The sequence below is a fragment of the Pyrgilauda ruficollis genome, unplaced genomic scaffold (genome assembly GCF_017590135.1).
Source record: "Pyrgilauda ruficollis isolate IOZ18807 unplaced genomic scaffold, ASM1759013v1 scaffold2, whole genome shotgun sequence".
In the NCBI taxonomy this organism is placed as follows: Eukaryota; Metazoa; Chordata; class Aves; order Passeriformes; family Passeridae; genus Pyrgilauda; species Pyrgilauda ruficollis.
The window spans coordinates 28,286,397-28,309,321 of NW_024519206.1; the positions used below are offsets into that span (position 1 = coordinate 28,286,397).

Genomic DNA, 22,925 nt, shown 5'->3' on the forward strand with positions numbered 1-22,925 from the left:
TCTTATTTCAGTTATTTCCTTCTTTCCTGTTTTATTCCAAATATTAACATCAGTTATATCCTTTATTCTATTGTTACATCTACAAGTTTCCCTCTACTGTTTTTCTAGTGGCTTTTAATTTTGACAAATACTTTTCTTTGAGACTTTCATCACCATGGTTGGTTCATGCCCCTGGGTGATGTGGACTGGTAGACCGAGGTGGGGTGACTAAAGAGTTGTTGTCAGGACACCTGTCACAGACCACAAGAGTTCTTCACAGAAATCTGGAAAAAATGCCTTGTTTGAGAAGCCTCAGGTATTCCAAAAACTTAGACGTGTGTGACAGTTTCTGTACTAGGAAATCTTAGTGTTGCCCATCAAGATCTCTGTGTTGAAGCATGAAATCCTCTAAAATATTATAGACTTCCTCCTCTTCTCAATACACTATTATAGACTGAAGCAGTTTGATGTAAGCTGAGGAAAGAACATTCTGCCCTAAAAATCTGCACTTCTCTTTTCACCCATACTTCCCCTCTTCTGGAACTGGCAAGGAGAAACACTTTAAATATTGCTGGTAGCTCGTATCTAATAATGAGCTTTGTGACAGTCGCACGTCTGACAGCATTGAAATGCACAGAGAACACTTAGTCTGACACATCAGCAGATGTAGAGCGAGGCTGAAATATTCTGGATATGCTGAATTTGCTGGGCATAACATTTAGCTGTGCATCTGTGCATGTAGCCACAGCATGTTCCAGTTCTTGGCCTGTGCAAAGACGAGTTTAATTGCACAGGCACAGTGGTGAGTTGTCCAGGATTTCTGAATGATGAGCAGCCCTTACAGAGTGTCTGCTGAGTGGCTGAGTGGACGGGAGTCAGAAGAAGAGCTGGAAAAAAGAAATGTGATAGGTGACCTGTAAAAGTAATTTTGTCTTTAAGCAGCTGCCATGCTGGTAGGTACACATCTGCAGAAACTCTGTGCATGGACTGTATTTAAGCAAGCTCAGCACCAAGCTCTGCAAAAGGAGCTGAATAATGGCACAAGAAATCTCCTATGTGCTTTAAAAAAATTCCTTGGTATTTTTGTGGATTAAAACTGGAAAATATTTAAATGAATATTTATTTCATTTCATTTCATTTCTCCTTGTCTCCAGTTAGTTACTAACAGGAAGAGTTTGATTCAGGCAGCTATATAGATAATAAAGATGAAGGCAAGCTTGAGACTGCAGGAGTTTAAGATGCAGAGAACCCTGTCCTTTTGTCTTAGGAAATCTGTGGCTAGTTGGACTGTTTCCCATAAGAGACTGGCTGATGTGTTTGTATATCAGTTAAATAGCAAAGCAGTGAGCTTGCTGGTCAGAGAGGGGCCTTCTGTCGGCATCTCAAACTGGAAAGGTCACAGCAAGGTCACTGATCACACAATCCTGTTCAACTCGTTCTTGCACATGGACAGGGAGAGCAGTGTTCCACTAACTTAGTCCCTGACACCGAATTACTGTGACTGGAGGTCCAAGAGGATGGAAATGAGCCAGCCCAAAACTGGATGCCCTCTGTTTGAGATCTGTGAAAGCAGCACAGGCTGAAGCCAAAGCGCCACACGCTCAGCTAGGACAGTCGTTGTGCATTTTGGCAAGAGATCTGACTTTTTTAGGGAGTGGATGCCAATCCACAATAATTAAGAAGAAGCAGATGGGTGAGGTAAAGATATGTTTGCTCATTTCTTTGAGTCATGGTCAGGCAGTAAGAAAAACTCAAAGAAACAAGAAAAACTGGTACCTCCCAAGGACAGCTGATCAAGTGCCATTTCCCAAGCTGTCTATTCCTTTAATCTGGCACCAGAGAACAGGACGTCCCTATTTTGATCTGCATCTGGCATCAGCCTTCTTTCTTGCTTATCAACACTCTTGATTTGTCACCACCATTTTGTTCCCTATGTCTGTGTTTCTCACAGCTTCTTCCATGCCACTCTTTAGTCCCTTTGGATCTTCTTTTTTTTCCCTTCCCTCCAGAGGCATTTACCCAAACTTGCAACAAGAACTTGAAATTCAGAAGGCACCTCAGCTTCTTAAGTCTCACAGAAAGAAAATTGTCTAACCAGTTGATAGTATTTTCTACTTTCTTTTCAAAACACAGACTTGTTTGATGATTTCTGTTTGAGCTCTGCAAGAAAGAAGGAAGGGGGTACAATTTGGTCATGCTGGGAGCCTGGAGAAAGCTGACCTGCAGAGCTCTGCCATGTCTTACAGACCACACCACAGCTTTGGGTGCCTGAGCTCCTGGGGGCTGGGAGCTTGAGGGCCCCTGAAATGTGGATGAGCAGAGGAGAGAAGGAGCTGGGTCCAGAGCAGCAGAGACAGCATGCTGAATCCACCTGCAGCAACAGGATGCAGCCTGAGCTGAGCATTGTGAGATAAAAGCTGCCTGCTGCAAGTTCAGGTGCGAGCTGCAGCCAGAGGGAACCAGGCAGAACAGTGAAGGGAGTCAGAGGATGAGAGTGGGAGCAGAAGGGAGATAGGGCTAGGAAAGAGGCCTATAACATATGAGTGTATGAGCAGAGCTCCCCAAATTCTTTATTTTGGAGACTGATAAAGTAATTGAAACCTTATTGAAATGCAGCATGATTTTTGGTTAAAGAGGTGTCCTAAGCCTATTGCCCTCACATGGGGTTGTGGGGAGGCACAAAGGCATGTAGGCTGGGAACTGGGAGAGAAATGCAGGAGAACTTGTGTAACTCTCTGCCCTGTATTATGATTTTTCTTGTATTTAACATGGCTTTTAATTTGACTGAATACGTTATTTTGACAATTATGTACAAAGTAAATTTCTTTAAAGAATTCCCAAAACAGTCATAGGTGAGTCTTAAGGAAAGACTGGAAATGGCCAGACTTGAAGTAATAGAAATTAATTTGGTGTGTAAGTGTCATGCACACCATTGGAAAGCCACAAAACCAGTGCAGAAAGAGGTGGGTGTGCAGCACTGTTGGTAAAGGAATCACATTGGGAATAGAGGATAGTGTCTGCATGCTGTGGTGAACATCTCACTAGATAATTCCTGATGAGGGAAGCTAGAAAGAGGGTAGATTCAGGTCTGAACACAAAATGAGAGTTTGTCAAGCTCATCATGTCCCACTCTTCCTCCCTGTTCTCCTCTTCCTCTCTGATCCCCTCAGAATAAAGTGAAAATGCATCACAATTCTAAAATTTCCCATTCATTTATTTTCCTGCATGAGGACAGGGTGCAGCCTGTTATTCTAATTCCAGAAAAAAAAAAAAAAGTCCTTTATAAATTTAATGCACTGGTTTCAGTGCATCCCTCAGCAGAAAGGATGTGGCACACCACAAACGACACCCAGGAACCAGATGCAATGCAAACTGAGCTGCCAGCCAGGCATTCCTTTATCCCTGGAGAGGACACTATTACAAAGTCAAGATAACAGACTTAAGCAATTAAGATATGCTCTATGCATTAATGGAGAGAAATCTGTGGGTTCCTGCAAGCTTGCAGGCACTTAGTGGAGAGCTGCTGCCTCGGCTCCTTTCCCAAGGTAAAGGAAGTACCGGAAAGCATGGCAGTGTAAAAAACCTTTTGCTCCAGCTGATATAATATTACACCACCACTCAAATATCCTGCCTTCTCATGCTGGCCTAGGAGCTCTGCAGGGTCTTGTGCCCCCTTAATATAACCACATCAGTTCCTTTACTCTGAGCTAGATAATGCTTAGGTTTGCCTAAGGGAATGTAAAATGCTTTGAGAAGATGTATTTGAAGTTCTCATCCCTCTCTTTCTCCTGTAGCTTTTTCAATCACCAAGTTTCTGTACTTCTAGAGTCAGATCAGTTTTAGCCACTGATACACTGCTGTTTTTTCTCCATATGCTCTTTTCTCCATATGTTGGTTTTTCTCCATATGCTGTTTTCATATATAGAGGATGGCTTACAGAGATCTCATTAACCTTTGCATGTCCTTCATAAACTCTAACTCTCATCCTGTGATTCCAGGAAATCAGATTTGGCAATTATCTTATTAAATGCATAGTTTTGTCTACATTTATATTAGTGGAAATCTGAAGATGTTACCTATGAAAAATGTAAAGGAAGTGTTTAAGTCCTGGTCAAATTAATAGTAGAAGAAATAGCAGACCATTCCCAACTTCATTAGTGATGTCATCGACTGTCTTGAAAAGAATCCCATGTGAAAGCAGAAGAAGGAAGCCAAGAGGCTGCCATTGCTTCAGGGAGACTGACAAATATGCTAATTTTATGCTAAGTGAGCTTTTACTGGGTGAAGAAAGTACATATTTTCAAGGTGCTAAAGTGAAATTTGGCTGAGAAAGATTTGACAGCTTGATGAATTACATTAGCAATTGTAATAGTACTTTGCTTTGAAGATGTCTTACAATGTCAGTATTTCTGAGGTGTCACATCACCTACAGCCCAAAAAATTATTTTCAAATTATTCTAAAAGGAAAAAGGTTTTTTTTTTTTAGGAGGAGTCATTTTAGCTGAAGTATTTTAAACAATTCAGTTCTTCTGACACTCGATGACAAGTTCATTTCTCTCCCTGGACATTTTTGAGATAACTGTCTATATTATGGTGCAGCCTTTACACAGTTTGGATTCTGTGACTGATCAGAAGGTCAGGAGACTATTTTTTGATCAATAGGCATTTTCATGTAACAATGAGACAGATGACAATCTCTCTTCAAAAAAAGAAGAAGGAAGGACTGGTAAAACTCAGAACACAGTCTGAAGAGGACAGAAAGTAGGAAGGAGAAACAAAACCAGTGCTAGTATACATTATCTTGCTATCAGACAGAACAAAAGGAAAATACACCTTTTGGTGAGAGACTGACTGTAACCCTACACAATGACTTCCTTTGCAAGAGGAGCGCAACCCTGGTGGTACAGTAGCTGGGAGTCACTGAGGTAGATTTGTGAGTTCATATAGTCATAAAGGAGAGATTTCTAGGTAGTGGTGTACATTTATGGGAGAGGAAACAGGCTTCTCTAAAAAGAAAGTTGTAAACATGTGAGTTTATTCCAGTTGTATTTAAAGGAGCAGTTTATGAGCAGTCACTGTACCACAGATAAAATACAGTTTTATTATGGCATATAAATCTAAGAATCAGTGACTGTCATGTTCAATGGCATAACACTGCTACTATTATGCAAGATTTAGTATCAGAATAAACAACCGAGTTGCAGCACAAGGAGCCATTAGTGACTGCTGTGAAAAACCTCTGCATCTAATTCAAGAAGCTATTTAAAACCAATGCTATCCCTAGTGCTGTACCACACTATATTTTCCTACTCTATCCTATCCTATTCTATTCTATCTTAGTACTATAAAACATAATTTTCTTGATACTTCTAAAATGTTTTTGCAAAACATTAAAATAAGATACTCTAAGACTCACCCCCACCAAAAAACCCAATCCGCCAAAAAACAAAAACCAACAAAACCAACAAAACCCCACCAAACAAACACCACCCCCCCCCCACCCCCCAAAGACAAGAAGAAAAAAATATTTGACAGAATAATTTCAAACAACCAGTTCCTTCTGGGTGTTGTCAACTCTATTGGCTTGACAAGTTTTAAAGCAAGATCACTGACACAATCACAGTCTCTTTATTTACAGCATAGATGTAGCAGAAGCCATTGGGAATCACACAATCTTCCAAATGAGTTCCTTCTCCATGACAACTAATAGTGTTTTAAGTGTTCCCTGAAATATGCAGATGGAGAATGTATTACTGTACCTATCATAAAGGACTTATTTAGAGAGTGTATATATATATATATATAGCTTTAAAATTTGCTGAGCAGGAACACTTGAAATTAAGACATCAGCCAGGTTTTGGCTCTGTAATTTAAACAATGAAAGCATTTATTTAAAAAGAAATGCAGCCTACAGCCAAAGGTCTGGCTTAAGAGGAAATTGTTGAAGTGTCTTTCCATAATTTATACACTTACCTTTCTTTTTGTCATATTGGGAATTAAACAAATAATTCACCATGAATAATTTAGTCTATGAATTTATAGTTCTATATAAAGGTCCTAAAGAAAGATTATCTTATCTTCACTTTTATTCATGACTTAATATTGTTTCAAGAACATGTTTATTTTACTAAGTCTTGAACATGCTTATGTAGAACAGGTGTTTTTTTCTTCTGCAAAGAGCATCAGCACAGTGCAAACTTACTTTACATTCCATATCCAGTCTACTTAAGCAGAGTTTAGTAGTGTGAAGATTGTGTTGAACCTTTGAACAGAGATAAATTTCATCTTACAAAGCTGGACAGCTTAAAACCACATGGACAGGCCCCTGCTTCTCTGAGAGAATGAAAGCTGTCCAGGCCTAAGGCACAGTAACACACACCATGAAATTCCTACCTAATTCATACTCTGGAAAATCCCACAACCCTTGCTCTTCCCAGGTTCTCCAGCAACCTGAGCAAACTTTCTCCATGTTCTGGAAAACTTCTGGTGCTTCTGGTATAAGAGGCCACTGCAGATCAGAGGACACAGGCACTTTCAAATTATCAATGGTGGGAGTGAAAACAAGTACAGCTCTTGAGGGAAAGGGACTTGATCCCAGAGAGCTTCCAAACATGGGACATGAGTCACCTCCCTTTCTGTCTGACAACACCTGCAGTATTTTGGTCAGGCTATGTGTTGTTTTGTTATGATTTTTCCCTAAGTGAAACAAGTGTCACATAAAACCTGAGCTTTTTTTCAATTGTCAAACACTGAGTTTTGAATTAGACAAAATTTCTGTACCTGTTCTTACAAGAAATGGCATGTATATAATCTGTGCCCTCAGCCAAAATAATATGGCCATAATGCTATTTCTGTAGCTATTTCTGATCAAATAATGAGTGCATATTCACATTATTTTTGAATGTTTTATATCTGGAACTATGAGCAGAGGTTTCCTAAGCTAGGTGAAGTAATATAAAATTTTAAGACTTGTGCCTTGGCTTATTAAAGACCTTTATTTTTGTCAGTTCTTTCTGTAATCTTAGGGGAGTTCTAATTTTTGATTTTTTCCTTTGAATATAATTGGAGGAAAATGATAAGATGCTATACTTTCACCTTCAGGAATACCTTGGCCTTTTTCAGGCTGTGTAGCACCTTTTTATTTTTTTTTTTTATTATAATGATTTATAAGCCTTGAAGGTGTTCTGAGCTCTTCGATTTTGCTATCTATGCCATTAGAATTTTATGGGGCCAGTGTAGGTTTTATTGATGCCCCTGTCATGTTCAGTTCCTTTCCTTGAGCCTTGAAAGCAGCTGCATTAGAAATAAATTAGTACTAGATATTACACAGAACAGGCAATATAATTCCTGTCTTCCTCTGGTATGGAAAAGTTGTATAACCAAGATATGCCACCTTAACAAAATACAGAGGCTAGGAAAAGGTCAGTCTAATTACTGGAGTTTATATTTTCATTATATTCCATTGCTTTTAAATAGTGTTATCATTGTTTTGAATGTCAGATAAGGCTTGTGCAAATACTCTGTTTAAAATGGCATTAAACAAATTAAATTGCCTTACAATCTCCTTTGATTTTTTCCCCTTTTTTTTTTTTTTTTTTTTCAGAGGCAGCAGATGAATACTTTGGAGAAAACTGTAAAACAATGGGATAATTTTCTCAGCAAGATTCTGTAGAGTGATCTATATGAATCAATTTTCTGAGACATGTTAAAGCACAAGGGAAACAACTTTAGAATTTAGGAATTTAGGAGACTCCTGCATCCTGTTAGAGGCTGGTATGTGTGCTAGAAGACCATGAGAGTAAAAGGCGACCTTCTGGAGCTGTTGAATGCCCATGGAAGATTTGAAGACTGGGAATCAGTGAAGTCTCTTCACAGAGAATAGTGCAACAGAAAATGAAAAGGCAGCTGCCACTACAAAGTGTGAGAGAGGTGCTGAGAGGTGAAGAGTCACCTGAAGGGTGAGAGTGAAAACTTTGTGGGAGGAAATGACTACAGCTAATTTTTGGAATAGCAAAGCTGACTATGCTTATGACAACAGAGATTATCTAAGCATCTAATTTAATCCACTTTATCTGGAGTCTACCTTCTGCCCCTCTGGAGCTACAGCAGATGAATCCTGCAATATTCTGAAAAATAGAAAGAATATGCTGCATGGATACTGAGAGGCATCAATGAATATTCTTGGCTTCTATTCTTCATTTTGGTTCTCAAATGATAAAATTCTCTTGGGCTACCCTAATTTCTGCCTCAGAAGTTATTGGGGTCAAACTGGCAATTCAAAGTGTTTTACATGTCCCTTGGATATGAGACCTGTAGATGGAAAATGTTCCTTTCTGAATATGGCTTGTAGGTAAGATTTCTCAGAGAAAAAACAGATAAATCAAAACCACAGGTCTGAAACAGAAGAAAAATTACTTTTATTTTGGTCAAGTTTCGACCAGAAGAGCTGTGGAACATTTCCACCTTTACCAGAAATACTTCAAAGAAAGAGTATGGACAGACAGATCTGAGATCAGATCTGAGATCAGAGAGAGAGGCAATATTTAATCCCAGAGGTTTTTCAGCCAGGCTGGTAGCATTATACAGGAGGAGTAGGAGAAGAAGAATTCTCCAGATGTTATATTTTTGTATGACAATTCATACATAACTCATGCAGGGGAAAGAACGTCTTTAATATTCAACTGCTACCTGCTGTAGCAGGAGGGCTCCCAATATGACAAGAGGCATTCTCAGTGAGATTCCAGTACTGAATGTTAATGCTGGTGCTCAGAAATGGAGCAGCAGGCAGTTACTTTGAAGTAAGTTGCTGGATGAATTTACTGCATGCTAGCTGTTTTTTTCTCATTATCAGTGAAAGTTGGCTGAGCTCCCCTGCACTCAGAGTGTCTCCTGGCCCTGCAAAATGAAGGAGAGCAGCAGAGCTCAAGCTGTGCAGTTCTGAATGCCACACTCCTAACATATATAATGAGGTGTTAACTTCATTATCATCATGAAGTAGTAGTAGATGTGTAACAGAAGAATACTTTTAGATTATTCATGATCTATTTACAGCTCTGCACTATTTTCTAAGATACAAATATAAAAGCTGACAAAAAGAACCCTACAATATAGAGATCTAATTCTAAACTGGTATTTTATACGTATATTAACAATAACTTCATATCAGATGATGTCAATGTCTAAAAGCATATCCAAACTGAGCACCAAATATGACTGTGCCTATATCCTTCACAATTTTTTTTATCAAGGCTATCAATTTCCCCTTTTTAACAATGGCAAATGCTCTCAAAGAGAGAAAATGTTCATTCTCTGACATGAAACAAACCCTCTAAGTGATGAAACTTTGCAGTTGTGTGGAAACATGGAGATCAGAAGCTGGTTTTAAAAGTGTGTGATGGTTTTGGTAGAATGAATTACATTGTAGGTCATTGATGTTTTTCAGTTACATGTGTTGAAGAGCCAAACTACCAAGCTTTTTCTATAGAAAAGAAAGTATCTTATCTAGGAAGAAAGAATGCTTACCTCTTGGAATAAATGCCATTGTTCACTGCTGGAAATTCAAAGCATTCTGAATGTTTGCCTCCTATTATTCAGTATCTATTGGCAGACAGATGCCATGCAAGAGAAAAGCAGTACTTCTTTCTCTACTGTACCTAAGCCATGAAGAAATACCATTTATCTCCTCCTTTTTGTGAAGTATTTCTGTGTTCTCTCCTTTGCACATTTGAAACTACTTGGCTAGATGTATGCTGGTCTTACCTCCCACCAGTCCAAGGTGCTGAATGTCACAATGAAATGTGAAATGTCAGAGAAATGTCTCTTCACCAATTTTAATTTTCACTACAAACACCAGTAAAAAAACCAGTAACTCCAATCAGGTGACAATAAAAAAGTCTTTGCATTAACGTTAGGAAAACCCCACCACATCTAGAAATTGACCTTTTACCACTTCTTCTCAAGGCAACTACTTTTTGTGTAAAGAATCCAGGCCTTTGGGGTTGATTTCTAGAACCTCTCTTTAGCTGTAGAGTGACAGCAGCTGCCTTTGTAAGAAGAAAGGCAGACCTGAAACATATTTCCCTTTTGGCTGCTCTTACTAGAAGTCTCTGAAGAGCACTAGCTTGAGGCAGAGACAAAAATGGAGCCCACAGAGGTGAGCTGCAGGGACAGCTGTCAGTTCTGAAAATGATTATCTGTGTGATGATTATTTGTATTATGTCAATTGTTTCCAAGTCGATATTTAAGTATTTCTGAAAAGACCCAATTTAATTTGGAGTGGTTGGTGGAAATCATGACAAGAAGTACATTTCCTTTACTTCTCTGCTACTCTCTCAAGAGCAACTCTTGTCAGATCTTGGTGTGTCTGTGCTCAATCATATATCCTGTTAGACAAACTCTCAAATTATTTCTGTTCACCAGAATGATACTTTCACAAAATCATGTGTAATTATGTCTAGATAATTACTTATAAATACATATTAACTGCCAAAGAAATGTTTCAATTTTAATAATAAAGTACAGACTAAGAGAGTACAGGTGTAGTTTCCCAAAAAGGATGTGAAGACAAAGCTGAGTATTGCATCCAAACCCTCTACACTTAATGGAAAAATCAAACCTCTGCTCCATTCTACTGCAGTAATGAGCTGCAAGTTGCAGCCTACATGAAAATGTAGATGCCTGTCACATTGTCTAATTTTCACTTTTTCCTCTTCATATCTTATCATCCAGATATCCTGGTTTTCCCTCTTGCCTTGTCTGTCAGCCACCAAAGCCTAAATACATCTAAATAACAGATTAAAGAACTTCCTTCAAACATTAACAGCACCCTGCATTTCTCTAATGCTATTGTTTTTGTTAGTACACACTCATGTAAAATAGGATTTTTCATTTGCTCTGTCTTCCAGCTTTATTTCACACCTCAAATCGTAATCCATTTTACTTAGGTAAGAATTATATACTAAGCATCTTTACCTCCAGTTTTTCCAAAAGACTACAATTATTTTATATCAGTATTTTTCAAGCCAGTGAACAAATGCATTTTTTTAAAACAGTATTTCAAGGAAACAGAAAGCATCTCGACTTAAAGAAGCAGAGTTCTCCCTGATTGCGACTCAAATATTTTGCTGTTGTTCTGATGTGACCCTCCTGCCTTACAGAAAATATTCTGAGCAGGTACAAAGCAACATTTTATTAATTGTAACACCTGTAACAATTGTTACAACATAATGTTGCAACATCTAGAGCAGAGAGAGGTGTTGCATTGTGGTAGGTGTTGTACAAGGGATCATTTCTGACAGGGAGCAGATGAACTCTCTATCACAGCAAGAACAGCTGGTGCAGAAGCGGCTGCTCCTATGCAAATAACACTAATAAAAATGGAAATAAGACAGACAGAAGACCAGTTTCCAAGTAAGATTGTTCCAGAGTGCTCTTCAAAAACCCATCTGTCTTTAAAAGTAGGGCTTTGCATTCATTTTTGCTGACAAATAAGAATTGCATCGTATGAGAACAACAGAAATGGAATGCAAGAGATGCCAGAGCAGCAGTAAACGGGAGGCGACTCCCATATTGCCCATTTGGAGAATGTAATTGCATATGGGCACAAATTGCAACTTGATCTATGTATCCAGATCTTCTGTTGGTTCTAATCCCTCTAGACCACTAAAATATGCCTAGTCAGTATGAGGTGACAGCTAGAGCCTTTGAAGATAGATACTGAATTCTGTGTCTACTTTGCCCTTCAAACTGCTGTACTTTTAACTGAGCTCTCCCCTCATTCAACACGACTCTGAGAGCTGCACAGTAAAGCTCATCAACAGACATGGTCAGCTGCACAACCATTTTACACCAGGAAATCCATCTCTTTGCAGTTCAAATTTTCTTTGGTAGAAAAAGGGTTTTAGTTTTTGTTTTCTTGTTTGTTTCTTTAGTAGTGATACATTTTTCTGCTTAATAAAACGCCTTATCTGCAAAGAGAGTAACAAGTAGAGAAGAAGAAGAAAAAAAACCCAAAACCAAAACAACATATTCCCAAAGGGTTAGTATAATCCCACGCTATTAAAAAAATGAGTCACTCCAGTCCAGCTGCCCAAATTAAATGGAGTAAGATACCCAGATTCCAAAGACTGTCCAAAATCAGACTGCATCATCTTTTGTACTGTCAACAGAACTGACTTGGAAAGTACTAGAAAATAGTTCATGGCTCTCCTGATAGCAAAGAATTTTAAAGGCTTTTCATTTCCTATGTCATGGAAGTTCTCCATTTTAAATTTAAAAAACAAAACAAATGGAAAAATGTATCTACAAAAAATTCCATTAGCTATGTGGTCAATTTTTTTACCACTTCTAAAAACAGTGCAAAGGGTTCACAGATTAATGCCCTAATCACTTAACAGAGAAAAGTTTGCAATTTTCTGGATTAAGCTCTTCACTGAGTTCGAGCAACCATATGTCTGTATAAAGCGCTTAGAGGAAATAATGTTAATTCCCCTTTATCTCTGAAAAGGGGAAGAAGCCCTCCTTACAAACTGTAAATGTTGGGAAGAATTTCTTCCTGAAGTGAGTACATTGATTTCCCTGGAAATTCATGTAAGAAGCCAGTAGCAGAAAAATTAAGCAATGGAATGAAGGATGGCCTGAAAGTGAGGCCAAGGCATCTCTATCTCCCCTTGAGTTCATCTGGTGAACTAGCCAGGAAGCTGCATCATTGGAAATAACGATGAAATCCATAAAAGGGATAGAAAATGTCCAGATGGATGTTGCTGCAGGTGTTACAGGCTCCAAAGGACCTGGCTGGTGGGTGTTAGTGGGAGAGAATGGTGGTTTGCCAGAGGACACCCTGGGATAAGAAGGCAGTCTGCATGGATAAAGTCTGCATTTTACAAGGCACACAATAACTTCACAGTGAATGATAATATTCAAAATAACTTCAGTATCTCCTGGTAGAAGCAGTGGTCTCAGTGATTTTCTTGGATTGCCTTCATCTGACACCGAGAGGGTAATGAAACCTCACAAAGACGATGTTACAAGGGGCTCTTGCTCATACATTTTTTTTTTTTTTCCACATGGGTGGCACAAAATTATTTGTGTGCTTATCAGCCTCTGTGACAGGGTGAACATAACCCCTCCTTTAGGCATAATTCCAGTACCACCACTTGTACCACTTGTCCAGCAAGAGTCCTGTTACACATACATCATTGTCCCAGGTACAAAATGAAATCTTACCTATGACCTTTCCTAGGAATAGTGCCTTTGGGGAATTGAACTGAATGTCAGATGTGGCTGGCAGGCTGTAACTTGTTGGAGGATAGTGATCAAGCTGGAGAAAGAGAAAAGAAATGATGAGCATTTTGAACTGATCTGCTTATTACAGTTCTGATCAATCAGGTCTACTTCATGGAGTTTATGCCATCTCTTATAACTGTCTAATACACTACTTTCATTTTCATAAAGGGAAAACAATAGTAAATACATTTCCTTCCATATCTGCCATCTCCACAGTTCTCAAGGCCTGGAGAATACTTATACTGAATATATTTTTGTTCTGATTGCTGTAGAATCACACCAATTTTTATTTATACGCTCTTCACTTGCTAAATATAACAACAGCATCAATAATAAAATAACTTTTTCTTTCCATAGAAATAGATTTCCATTTGGGACCTATGTTACTGCTAAAACTAGATTTACATAGTTGGGAATTTGAGATTAATTCAGGTGTTGGGCATTTTTCTTTTCTCTCAGAAAAGTCATAAATTCATAAAGCATTATTTTTTTGCACCTCATGTTTATTACTTTCTTGTTGAGAATGTTGCTCAATCTGATTGTGATGACGCCTAAATAACTGACTTGAAACCTAAATAAATTCAAGAGTAATCAACTTAGCTAAATAGTTTAATCTATAGGAAATGCATATTGTCCCCGATATGGCACAGCAATCATGTTACATTAGCATATTTCCCCCTGGTTTTTAGCTATTTAACAGAAAAATGCGAAGAAAGAGAGTAATAAAATGAATTGCCTATGCTTAGTAATAGTGCTATTAACATAGTTTAATATAGCTCAGTGGAGTTTTGATTTCACATTTCATAAAGGTAATTGGGATGAATTTTTATCTTTACTGTTGTTATTTATTTTCTCAGATTTACATGTTTATTACACAGGCTTAAAGAGGACAGAGCAGTAATAGTTTATTTTATTCTGGCCTTACCTTGGCACAAAACAGGATAGAAACTAATTTACGTGATTTAAGACTTTGCAGGGTACAGTAGACTGGAAAAGTAATTCTCAGGAAATGGCAACTCTATGGGGCATGCAATATTTTCACATATCTTTCTGCCATATTTCTAATTTCAAAATGTAATTATTGTGGATTACTTTGTTTTAATGATACTGAAAATGCTCTGTTCAGTGGTTAAAATTAAATGAATTGCAGGTAGCACAGAACTGAAGAACTGAATCCCCTGATATCCTGGAACACTGTAAGCTCAGATAGTTGTAAAGCCTGCTGGTGTCATGAGTCTGCAGAGGCCAACTCAAAAAACCATAACAATTGCAGGAGTCCTGTCTTATAATTCCCCATAAAACCCCCAAGAAGAAAAGTGTATATACATACTAGACAGGAAAAACAGTCTCTGCAGAATGCAAGAGAGGTTTAGTAAGTCTTAATGTTCAGAAATTATTTTTAATTTGTCATAACTAGTATTCACACCAATTATTTTGAGATAAATACATGGGAAAACATAGTTCCATATTCTTACTCAGAAAAGAAGGAGCTTCAGTTTGTTCAGAGTATTGTGAACAGTTTTTCTTAGATTTTTAATAAAGAGCAGAAATGCATATTTTACCTGAAATTAGAGTTTTATAAATTCAAATTGAAAAGAGTTATTTTGAAAAGTGTAGTCAAGAGAATACAAAGGGTTAAAATAGTAAACAGATCCCAACCTCAACCATTTCAGGCCCTACTAAATAGAGACTCCACTTGAGTGCTTGCTATTGGTTTTCCTGATGGAAGGGAAATGTCTCAGCACTCAACATTGCAAGTGCAAGACACATTTTCAATGAGAACTGCAGGCATATAAAAAAATTCTCTTGTTATTTCAGGACAAAAATAGAAATGGCTTAGATCTGTCATGGTATTTACCCTTAAGGTGATTAAATGAAAACTGTAAACTTTAGAGAGGTGTATCAGGTAAAGATTGGTGAAAACTAATCCACAAAACACTGATTCTCCATCCTCTCATATGTCAAGAGGTTAACCTCATGTAACTTTGCCTGCAGTGGAATTTTTTTCCCAATACCTATACAGGATCAATTTTCTAGGTTTTCCCTTTATTTAAATTACTTAAAATATGCTGAAATAACTCTGATAAAATATTTGGACTTGCTACTACTTACATTGGTATCTGTCAGTATCATCAACATTTGAGTTCTTTCTTTTTCAGAATCAGTCTGGGGCAATTTTAAAATATTTCTTTTTGTTGTGATCTGGACTCTAGGTGGTGGTGCTTATCAGATCATTAATCAGATAAAATATTAATAAATTAATTAAATATCAATCTGCGTCTATAATCAACTTATTGATGTATGCTGGATGTCCTAAAGCAGTAGCGAGGTGTCCAATGTCAGAGTAACAAATTAGTAGTAACAAGTAATAAAAAAGTCACCCCTGCCAAATGTGGAGGCAGCCTCTACCTGCGTACATGGCTTGAGTCTGCAGGATACGCATTAAAATGAAAAGTCAGTTTTAATGATGAACCACTGTGAACATTTACATGGACAATTACAGAATAACAAATCCTGCCAGCTGTGCTGTGATAAGACTCCCTTTGTGTTCAGGTAGTGCTCAGGATTTGGAAAGGCCCTCTCTTTCCCCATCTTGGAACAGGTTAGTTAGCAGCAACCTTGGCCAGATTTAAAAAAACCAACAAAGTCCTTTCAGTGACCTCACCTTTCCTTGAGACTTCAGGATGGCAGAGCGGAAGTCCCGAGGGATTCATCCCGGTTCAGAGGCAAAAGGGATTGCAACAATTAGAGTAATGATGTGTTACACTGTAGGCTCTAACAGGAACAGACACTTTGCTGCTGAGGTTTACTCATTTAAACAGATCTCTTGTACTGAATAAAAACCTGAATCTAGCCGCTCACATATATTTTTCACATCTCGTGGAAGTCAAGGAAAGATATCTCAATGGGTTCAGCTGTGGATTGTTTTAATGACTGTCTGAAGTTTTGTGTTGTTCTGATTCCTAGTTAAAATAAATCTCTATTTTAAACCTATTGATACCAATTTTCTGAGGCAAACATTTCTGATCAGTGGTAGAGCCTGCTCTTGCTCTGCTGCCAGCTTCGGCATCTCTTGTCAGGGGACACTTGCATTGGTTTCCACAGCTTTGAGCAATGCCTTTCTCTAATTCTGGCACCTGGAATGAAATGATGCACCACAAGACAGTGGGTCTAGGAACAGCGGCTGAAAGAATGTGAAGATTTCTGTCCACTTGTTTTTATTGCTTGTCTTTGTACCAAACTAGAATTACCTAATAAAAAAAACCTTTTTTTTTTTTTTTTTTTTTAAAAAAAAAAAACAAAACCACTCAGCCTAGGGTTTTTTTAGAGGTCTGTGAGTTAAAGCACCATGCTGAATTCTTTCCAAAGCTGCATGTGACTGCCATCCAGTGGGGGCTCCAGTGTAAGCAGCTGGAACGGAGCAGCCTGCAGTCTTTGCATGAATTACTAACCTAACCAATCTAATAGAAAACACATTAGAAAAATGAATTACTAGTGTCAAATGCTATTTGAATATCCTTATTTAATGAAAATTAAATAGAACCTCTGTATACACAGATGTTGATGTCATGATTTTGTATTAAATTACAATTTTAAAATGATATTTAAGATTTTTCATTACAGCTACTTTTCTTGAAAAACTCAGTAATTTCATTTGAGCTTCATATAAACATCCAGTGTGGCTTTGAGTATAACAGAGATGAAAGTAGGTGGCCGTTTCTGAGGAATTTGCAGTTTCAGCTCTCAAGTCATGTCATGCCAAGGCAGACTGCCTTTTTCTGAAGTTGTCTGGATTTAAGCAGAAGTTCAATAAAATGCTATTTCTTTAAAATTACTGTTCACTTAGATAATAAAACTAATCTTGATGGGAGTTCTGAGATTAACAGAGATATCAATCTAAGGGCAAGCGTAATGTCTGCATCACCTTAGTAGTCTTGGGGAAAAAAAAGGGTATAAACACAAACACATACCTTATATTCACCCTGTGGATACACTTATATCTGAATCATTGTCAACCCAGCCTGTGTACTGCTGTAAAGTTAAGATTTTTCTTTATGCTGGACAAATGTTGTAAAAAAATTGTCAAAATCAGATCGAATAATAATGCAGTAAGGCTTAATCTCACACCATCTGATGTCAATGCAGCTCTGATGTTGACTTCAGCAATAGCAGGATAAAGAAGGGAGTGTTACCATCATGATCAGTGTAGTATTTCTCTTCTGCATGATTATGATGATTTATCACTTGTGTTACCAACTTCTCTAGTCCTGAACAAGGGCTTTTTGTGCTAAGTTCTATAATAATACATAATAAAAGGGGTTCCTACTCAAAAATGCCTACAATGCTAGAAAAGACTAGGCATAAGACTCCAAGAAAATAACAAGGTGGTATGCAGGGGTTTAGATGGAGCTCCTCACAAGTATGATAGCAGTGTATGAGAAAGAAAGAAGTTGATTATGAAAATCAAATCGGAGTTATTATTACATTCTTTTTATTGGTGTGGTATAAATTGTCATTCATATTTTCTGAAAAATCCCTTCACCCAGGATTTTTCTCCTGGGAAAAGGAGAAAAAGGAAACAATAATTATGTCATTGCTTCTCCTGTGTTTTGCTGCTTTGGAATGTGTTTGGAGATTGTTTATCCAACAGGAATGTTTCATTGGTTTCCTGTGAATTGCTTTGACTTATTGGCCAATTGGGGCCAAGCTGTGTTGGAGTCTGGACAGAGTAATGAGTTTCATTATTATCTTTTTAGCCTTCTGTAAATATCCTTTCTGTATCCTTTAGTATAGTTTAGTATAGTATTCTTTAATATATTATATATCATAATGTAATAAATTAGCCTTCTGAAAATATGGAGTCCGATTCATCGTTCCTTCCTGCCACGAGGGACCCCACAAATACAATAATAGATGATGATTCACCTGCTAAAAGGTTAGGAAAAAATTCACAAACTTTTTTTTTAATATAATGATATTTAATTTTTTTTTTTCTCTAGTACAAGAGGAAAGGAGCAGCTTGGAGCGGTAACTGTGCAATTGCTTAGGCTGATCATGGCCATTTCTTACTGCAATTCAGCTCCTTCCTCAGTGTGGCACTAGTGCTCTGCTGATCTGATTGTGACAGGCCAGGTCCTTGACCCAGGTTAGTGCAGATCAGATCTGAGCCAGAGCAGGGACCAGCCATGGACTGTAAATGAGGAGTGGATCCAGAGAAACAGGCAGGACCATAAACTCTGCATTTTTTACTGCCTTGGACTGTCACAGACCTGCAGCCTCACTGCTCATCTGGAACACAGGAGGAGGCACACACTTTACTGGTGTGATGTAAGGCAAACTAAAGGCTGGCATTGTGCTTTGAGCTCTGCAGATGAAATTTCTATAGAGGTATAGTAAACGCTCTTTTAGGAACCACTCCTAAAAATCTGTTTTGCTGGTGTAATCCACTGATTTAACCTTCAGCAGTTTTTTTTTTCTTTTTTTAAATAAATGTAAATTACAGTATTTTATGATAAAGTCTCTTTTTTTGCAGGGATTTATATAAAAATGTGATTAACGTGATACAGATATGGAAAAAACATAGATACATTGCAGAAAAAAATTTTAAAAATATAGGGTTTTTTTTCTGGTTCAAAACTTGAATCCTTTATGTGCAGAAAGCTTGTATATATACCTGAAAGCTGCTGTTGCTCTGCTATATAATTCCAGGGATAATTTGCCTCCCCCTAAAAAAATCACAAAATTTTGGATAAAATTTAAATGGAAAATAGAAACATAACTCAAAATGTAACAGGAACACTGATAAGGAAAGGCACACTATTTAGTTTGGCTCCTTCAACTAAAGTGGTTCTCTGGTGCTTCTTTCACATATCTGTTGACTTTTTATTGCTCTTTTTAGTAGATGAATTACAATAAATGTTAACAGAAGCAATAGCAAGTCATATAATGCCAAGTCATTAAAATTAAAGAGATCTACCTCAGGTACCTAAAGATGACTTTCACAGGACATTAATTTGTCCAGTGTGTGCTTCCATACAATAGAAATCGCCTATTTCATGGTCGGTTTTGACTTTTTTAGCTTTGTCTTGGACTCTGGGATTACTTAATAATTTTTTTGTTCTTTCCTCGTTTCTTTAATTCCAATAAAATTATATAAAAACAGCAATCACACAGGCCAAGGAACACACACACACACACACACACACACACAGAGTCATCACTGAAAATACATTATAGAAGAAGGAAGTAGTTTCAGCCTAGCCACTGTAAGTAACACATTTGTGAGGTGTATAAGCCTGCTGATACATCCTGCAGACCTTTGATCTACTCTGATATGCAGACTCAGGAAATACCAGACTGCACCATTTTCCCTTCTGACCTGAATGGCCTTAGCTTTATTTCCCAGGAAAATGGGGGTGTAGGGTGAGGAAGACAGTTCACTTCTGGGTCTTATCACGATACGTGGCCTAGACATGGGCAAAGTTTGGGACAAGGCAGCTGAAACATGACTCTGAATCCAGCAACAGCAGCTCTGCTAAAAGGAAATGAGAAGGATGGATGTGTAAAGGAGCTCCCCTCCTATGCAGGGGTTTTACAAAGCAGAAAGTAAAGAGGAATATTCTTCCAAAAGCCCTCTAAGTTTGAAACTATCTCAGCTGATGCAGAGGGGGTAAAACTTTTTAAAAGATATGTTCTTTGTCATCTGCCTCTGCCTTTCTGCAGTAACTACAGGGAAACTACAGGGAGCAATGCTACCCTCAGAAGGGGATGCATGGATGACGTTTTTCCCACTGTTTCCCCATGTTTTTCCAATAAGAGAGAGATAGGATGCCATGTCCTGATGTCCACTTGTTAGTTGATGAGTGGAAGGAGTTCTGGTTTTTGAAAACTTTTAGTCTGTCTTTCATCAATGGGATGTGCTGCCACTAACCAACTCTATCACACACAAAAGGGGAGTAGATGCTGTTTATTTACGAGGTTCCTGTCCTACCTATAACTGCTCTCTTTAACTGAAATACTGTGTGCCGCACTGTAAAATGAAGAAATTGAGTAATTTCAGTGAACGTTTAAATCAACAAAACTGCCTGGAGATCATGGTCATTCTGTGAGCACAAAAGAACCAGTAAAAGATTAATAATCAGTGAATTATTTGCTCATTTCTGATTCTGGTACACACAATTTAAATTCTGTTCTGCTGTTTCTTGCTGTTGTTTACTGACACTTTTCAGTATTGAACACCTGGTCATTTGCAACATCTGTAACATCCTTACAGTTGGAGGGAACTTGAATTATGAAAAGATCAGGGTCTGTAATTGTTTATATTTTGGAAACCAGATGTTGCTTAGGATTATAGACATGATATACTATGTCAATAAAAGCTTTGTTTTATTTTCGGAAGATTATTGATATCTATTTATAGCTTCTTATGTTGCTTTGTCACCTATTTGTGGGAAAAAAACCCTATATTTTCACACCTTAGTAAAATCACTTCCTTGTGACTTCTGATTGAAAAAAGAGCTTAGCAGTTATGGGTAAACTAAGTGCTAATGCATTAAACATGTAGATCTAATGTATGGCTCTGCTCTAGAAAATGGTCTGAGTTTGCCTTTCTGTGGCACTAGCATTTTAAGTAATACATTGCCACTACAGAAGGGCAATACATAGTGAAAAGGATGTATCCCCAGGGATTTTAAATAATTCATTTCAGCAGGAAGGCATTTACTATTGATAGAACAAATTATTTTTTTTCCCCTTTAAGAACAACATGTTTGGAAATTCATTAATTATTTTTTTAATACAATAGAATTACTAGGTATTAGGAAACAAAGCAGAAGGTTAACTGTTGCATTGATGTTGACTATGGTTTACATGTTTTACCTGTGACTAAAGTCCTGGATACTTAAAACATGTTTTATTCATATCAGTGGTTATGGAATTTGTAAATACTGTCTGGTAAAAAGACTGGTTCCTTTCAAATCACAAGCACTACTTCCCCATTCTCTACCAGTTAAATGTTAGCTAAACCAGCCTTCAGATTAATCTGGTGTCTCGACAATTTACAGCACTACCCAAAGGATGCTGAGGCAGCATAATTCACAGAAAATGGAGGAAATAAATAAAGATGGTATTTCTACATCATTTTGATGGCATAACAGCCATTACCATTTCCAGTCCTAGGGTAAATGTTTTCAAAATGTGACTCAAAAGGGAGAGTTTTCAGAGAAGACTTAAAAAATTGTTTTAAGTCTCAAAAACTATAGATGGATGAGGGTATACTAAAATAGATCAGTTTATTTAGCATCTTGCAGACAAGATGAAAAGATGTTTTAATCAGCATCTCTAAGAAAGTGTGAAGGGGAGTGATGCCTGACATTAAACATTTCTTTCATCTATCAAGCATAGACACAAAGATCCCAAAGTTAAATGTTGAATTCAAACTGTAAATTAGGTGCAAATTCTTTACAAGAATGGTACTTAGTACCGTAAGCCATAGCCAAAGGACATGGTACATTTTCTATCATTTGAAGTCTTTAAAGCTAGATAAAATGTCTTTCTACAAAATTTGTTTTACTGCTATCATTATTTATGGGTTAGCTGCAGAAAATAATTTGGTGATTTTTTTTTTATAGCTTCTCTTAAGCAAGACCTGAAACAGTGATAATTTTCTGTTGAGGCTTCAAAAATAGGAAATATGATAGTTGTGATTCCATAACAACAATAACGATGGGAGATGAAATTATAGCCTCACTGAAGTCCATGAGAAAGTTCCCACATGCTTTAATGACAACAAAATTTAATCTACAATTATAAAACCTTTGATATATTAATTGCATTTAAGATGGGGATTATATGCAGACTGCTTTGCTCCACTTCACCTCTTTTATTTTATTGCTGTTATGTTTACCATTTTATTTTGTAATTCAGATTAGTTTTGAATTAACTTTGTATGATTTACATTTTTAAACATTTAGGAGTTTGCAATTGTTATCTCTTTTCAAGTAGTGCAGAGCTCTTAATGGAAATGGTCTTGTAAAAATTCTGTTTTTTCTTGATTTCATTTGGGTAAGGGTCAAATAACTCATTGAGCATTTTTCACAAAGATGGATGTATACTCTTGCTTGCCTCTGGTGAAGCTGGAAAATGACTCATACAAATACCTTTTCTGTATTGTTCTCAGCCTCAGCTGAGTTCAGGTCAAGATTTAGCCACAAAGCCTCATAATTTAGCTGTTTTGAGCAGACTCAGTAATTAACATTGAGATTATATGGCATTGCTGTCTGCAGCCCCTCCACCACTGTTTGACATACTGTCCAGGGCTGAAAGAGAGAACTGTCTCCACACTTTTGTGTGGCCTTCTGAGAAGATGAGCAGTGGCTGCTGGTAATTGTCCTGAAAGTATAGTGAGAGTTTGGAACAGATTTTCTTCAGTCCTGAAGAAGTTGCTCTGGTTTAATCCTTTTCAGGAACAAAGAAGGTGTTATAAACTGTGACTCATAACCCATTACCAGAAATGGCTTTAAAGCAGGGATGGAGATCTGGACACCTGTAGAGAATGAACATGTGAGGAAGCTGACAGGCCCAGACTGAGTCCTGCTGACTATCAGATTTATTCCACTAACAATCAAAGCATATAGTACTTTTTTTTTTCTTCCCCCCCCCCG

At 37.5% G+C, this 22,925-nt stretch overlaps 1 protein-coding gene across 1 annotated transcript in view; it reads right to left on the reverse strand.

The window, feature by feature from the left end:
• The window catches only part of CNTNAP2 (contactin associated protein 2), a 1,012,072-nt gene that overhangs the window by 45,073 nt on the left and 944,074 nt on the right, over nt 1–22,925 (reverse strand). The window contains exon 21 of the mRNA XM_041466404.1: nt 13,204–13,297. Within this exon, the coding sequence (XP_041322338.1) occupies nt 13,204–13,297 (94 nt within the window). The remainder of the gene's footprint in view (nt 1–13,203; nt 13,298–22,925) is intronic.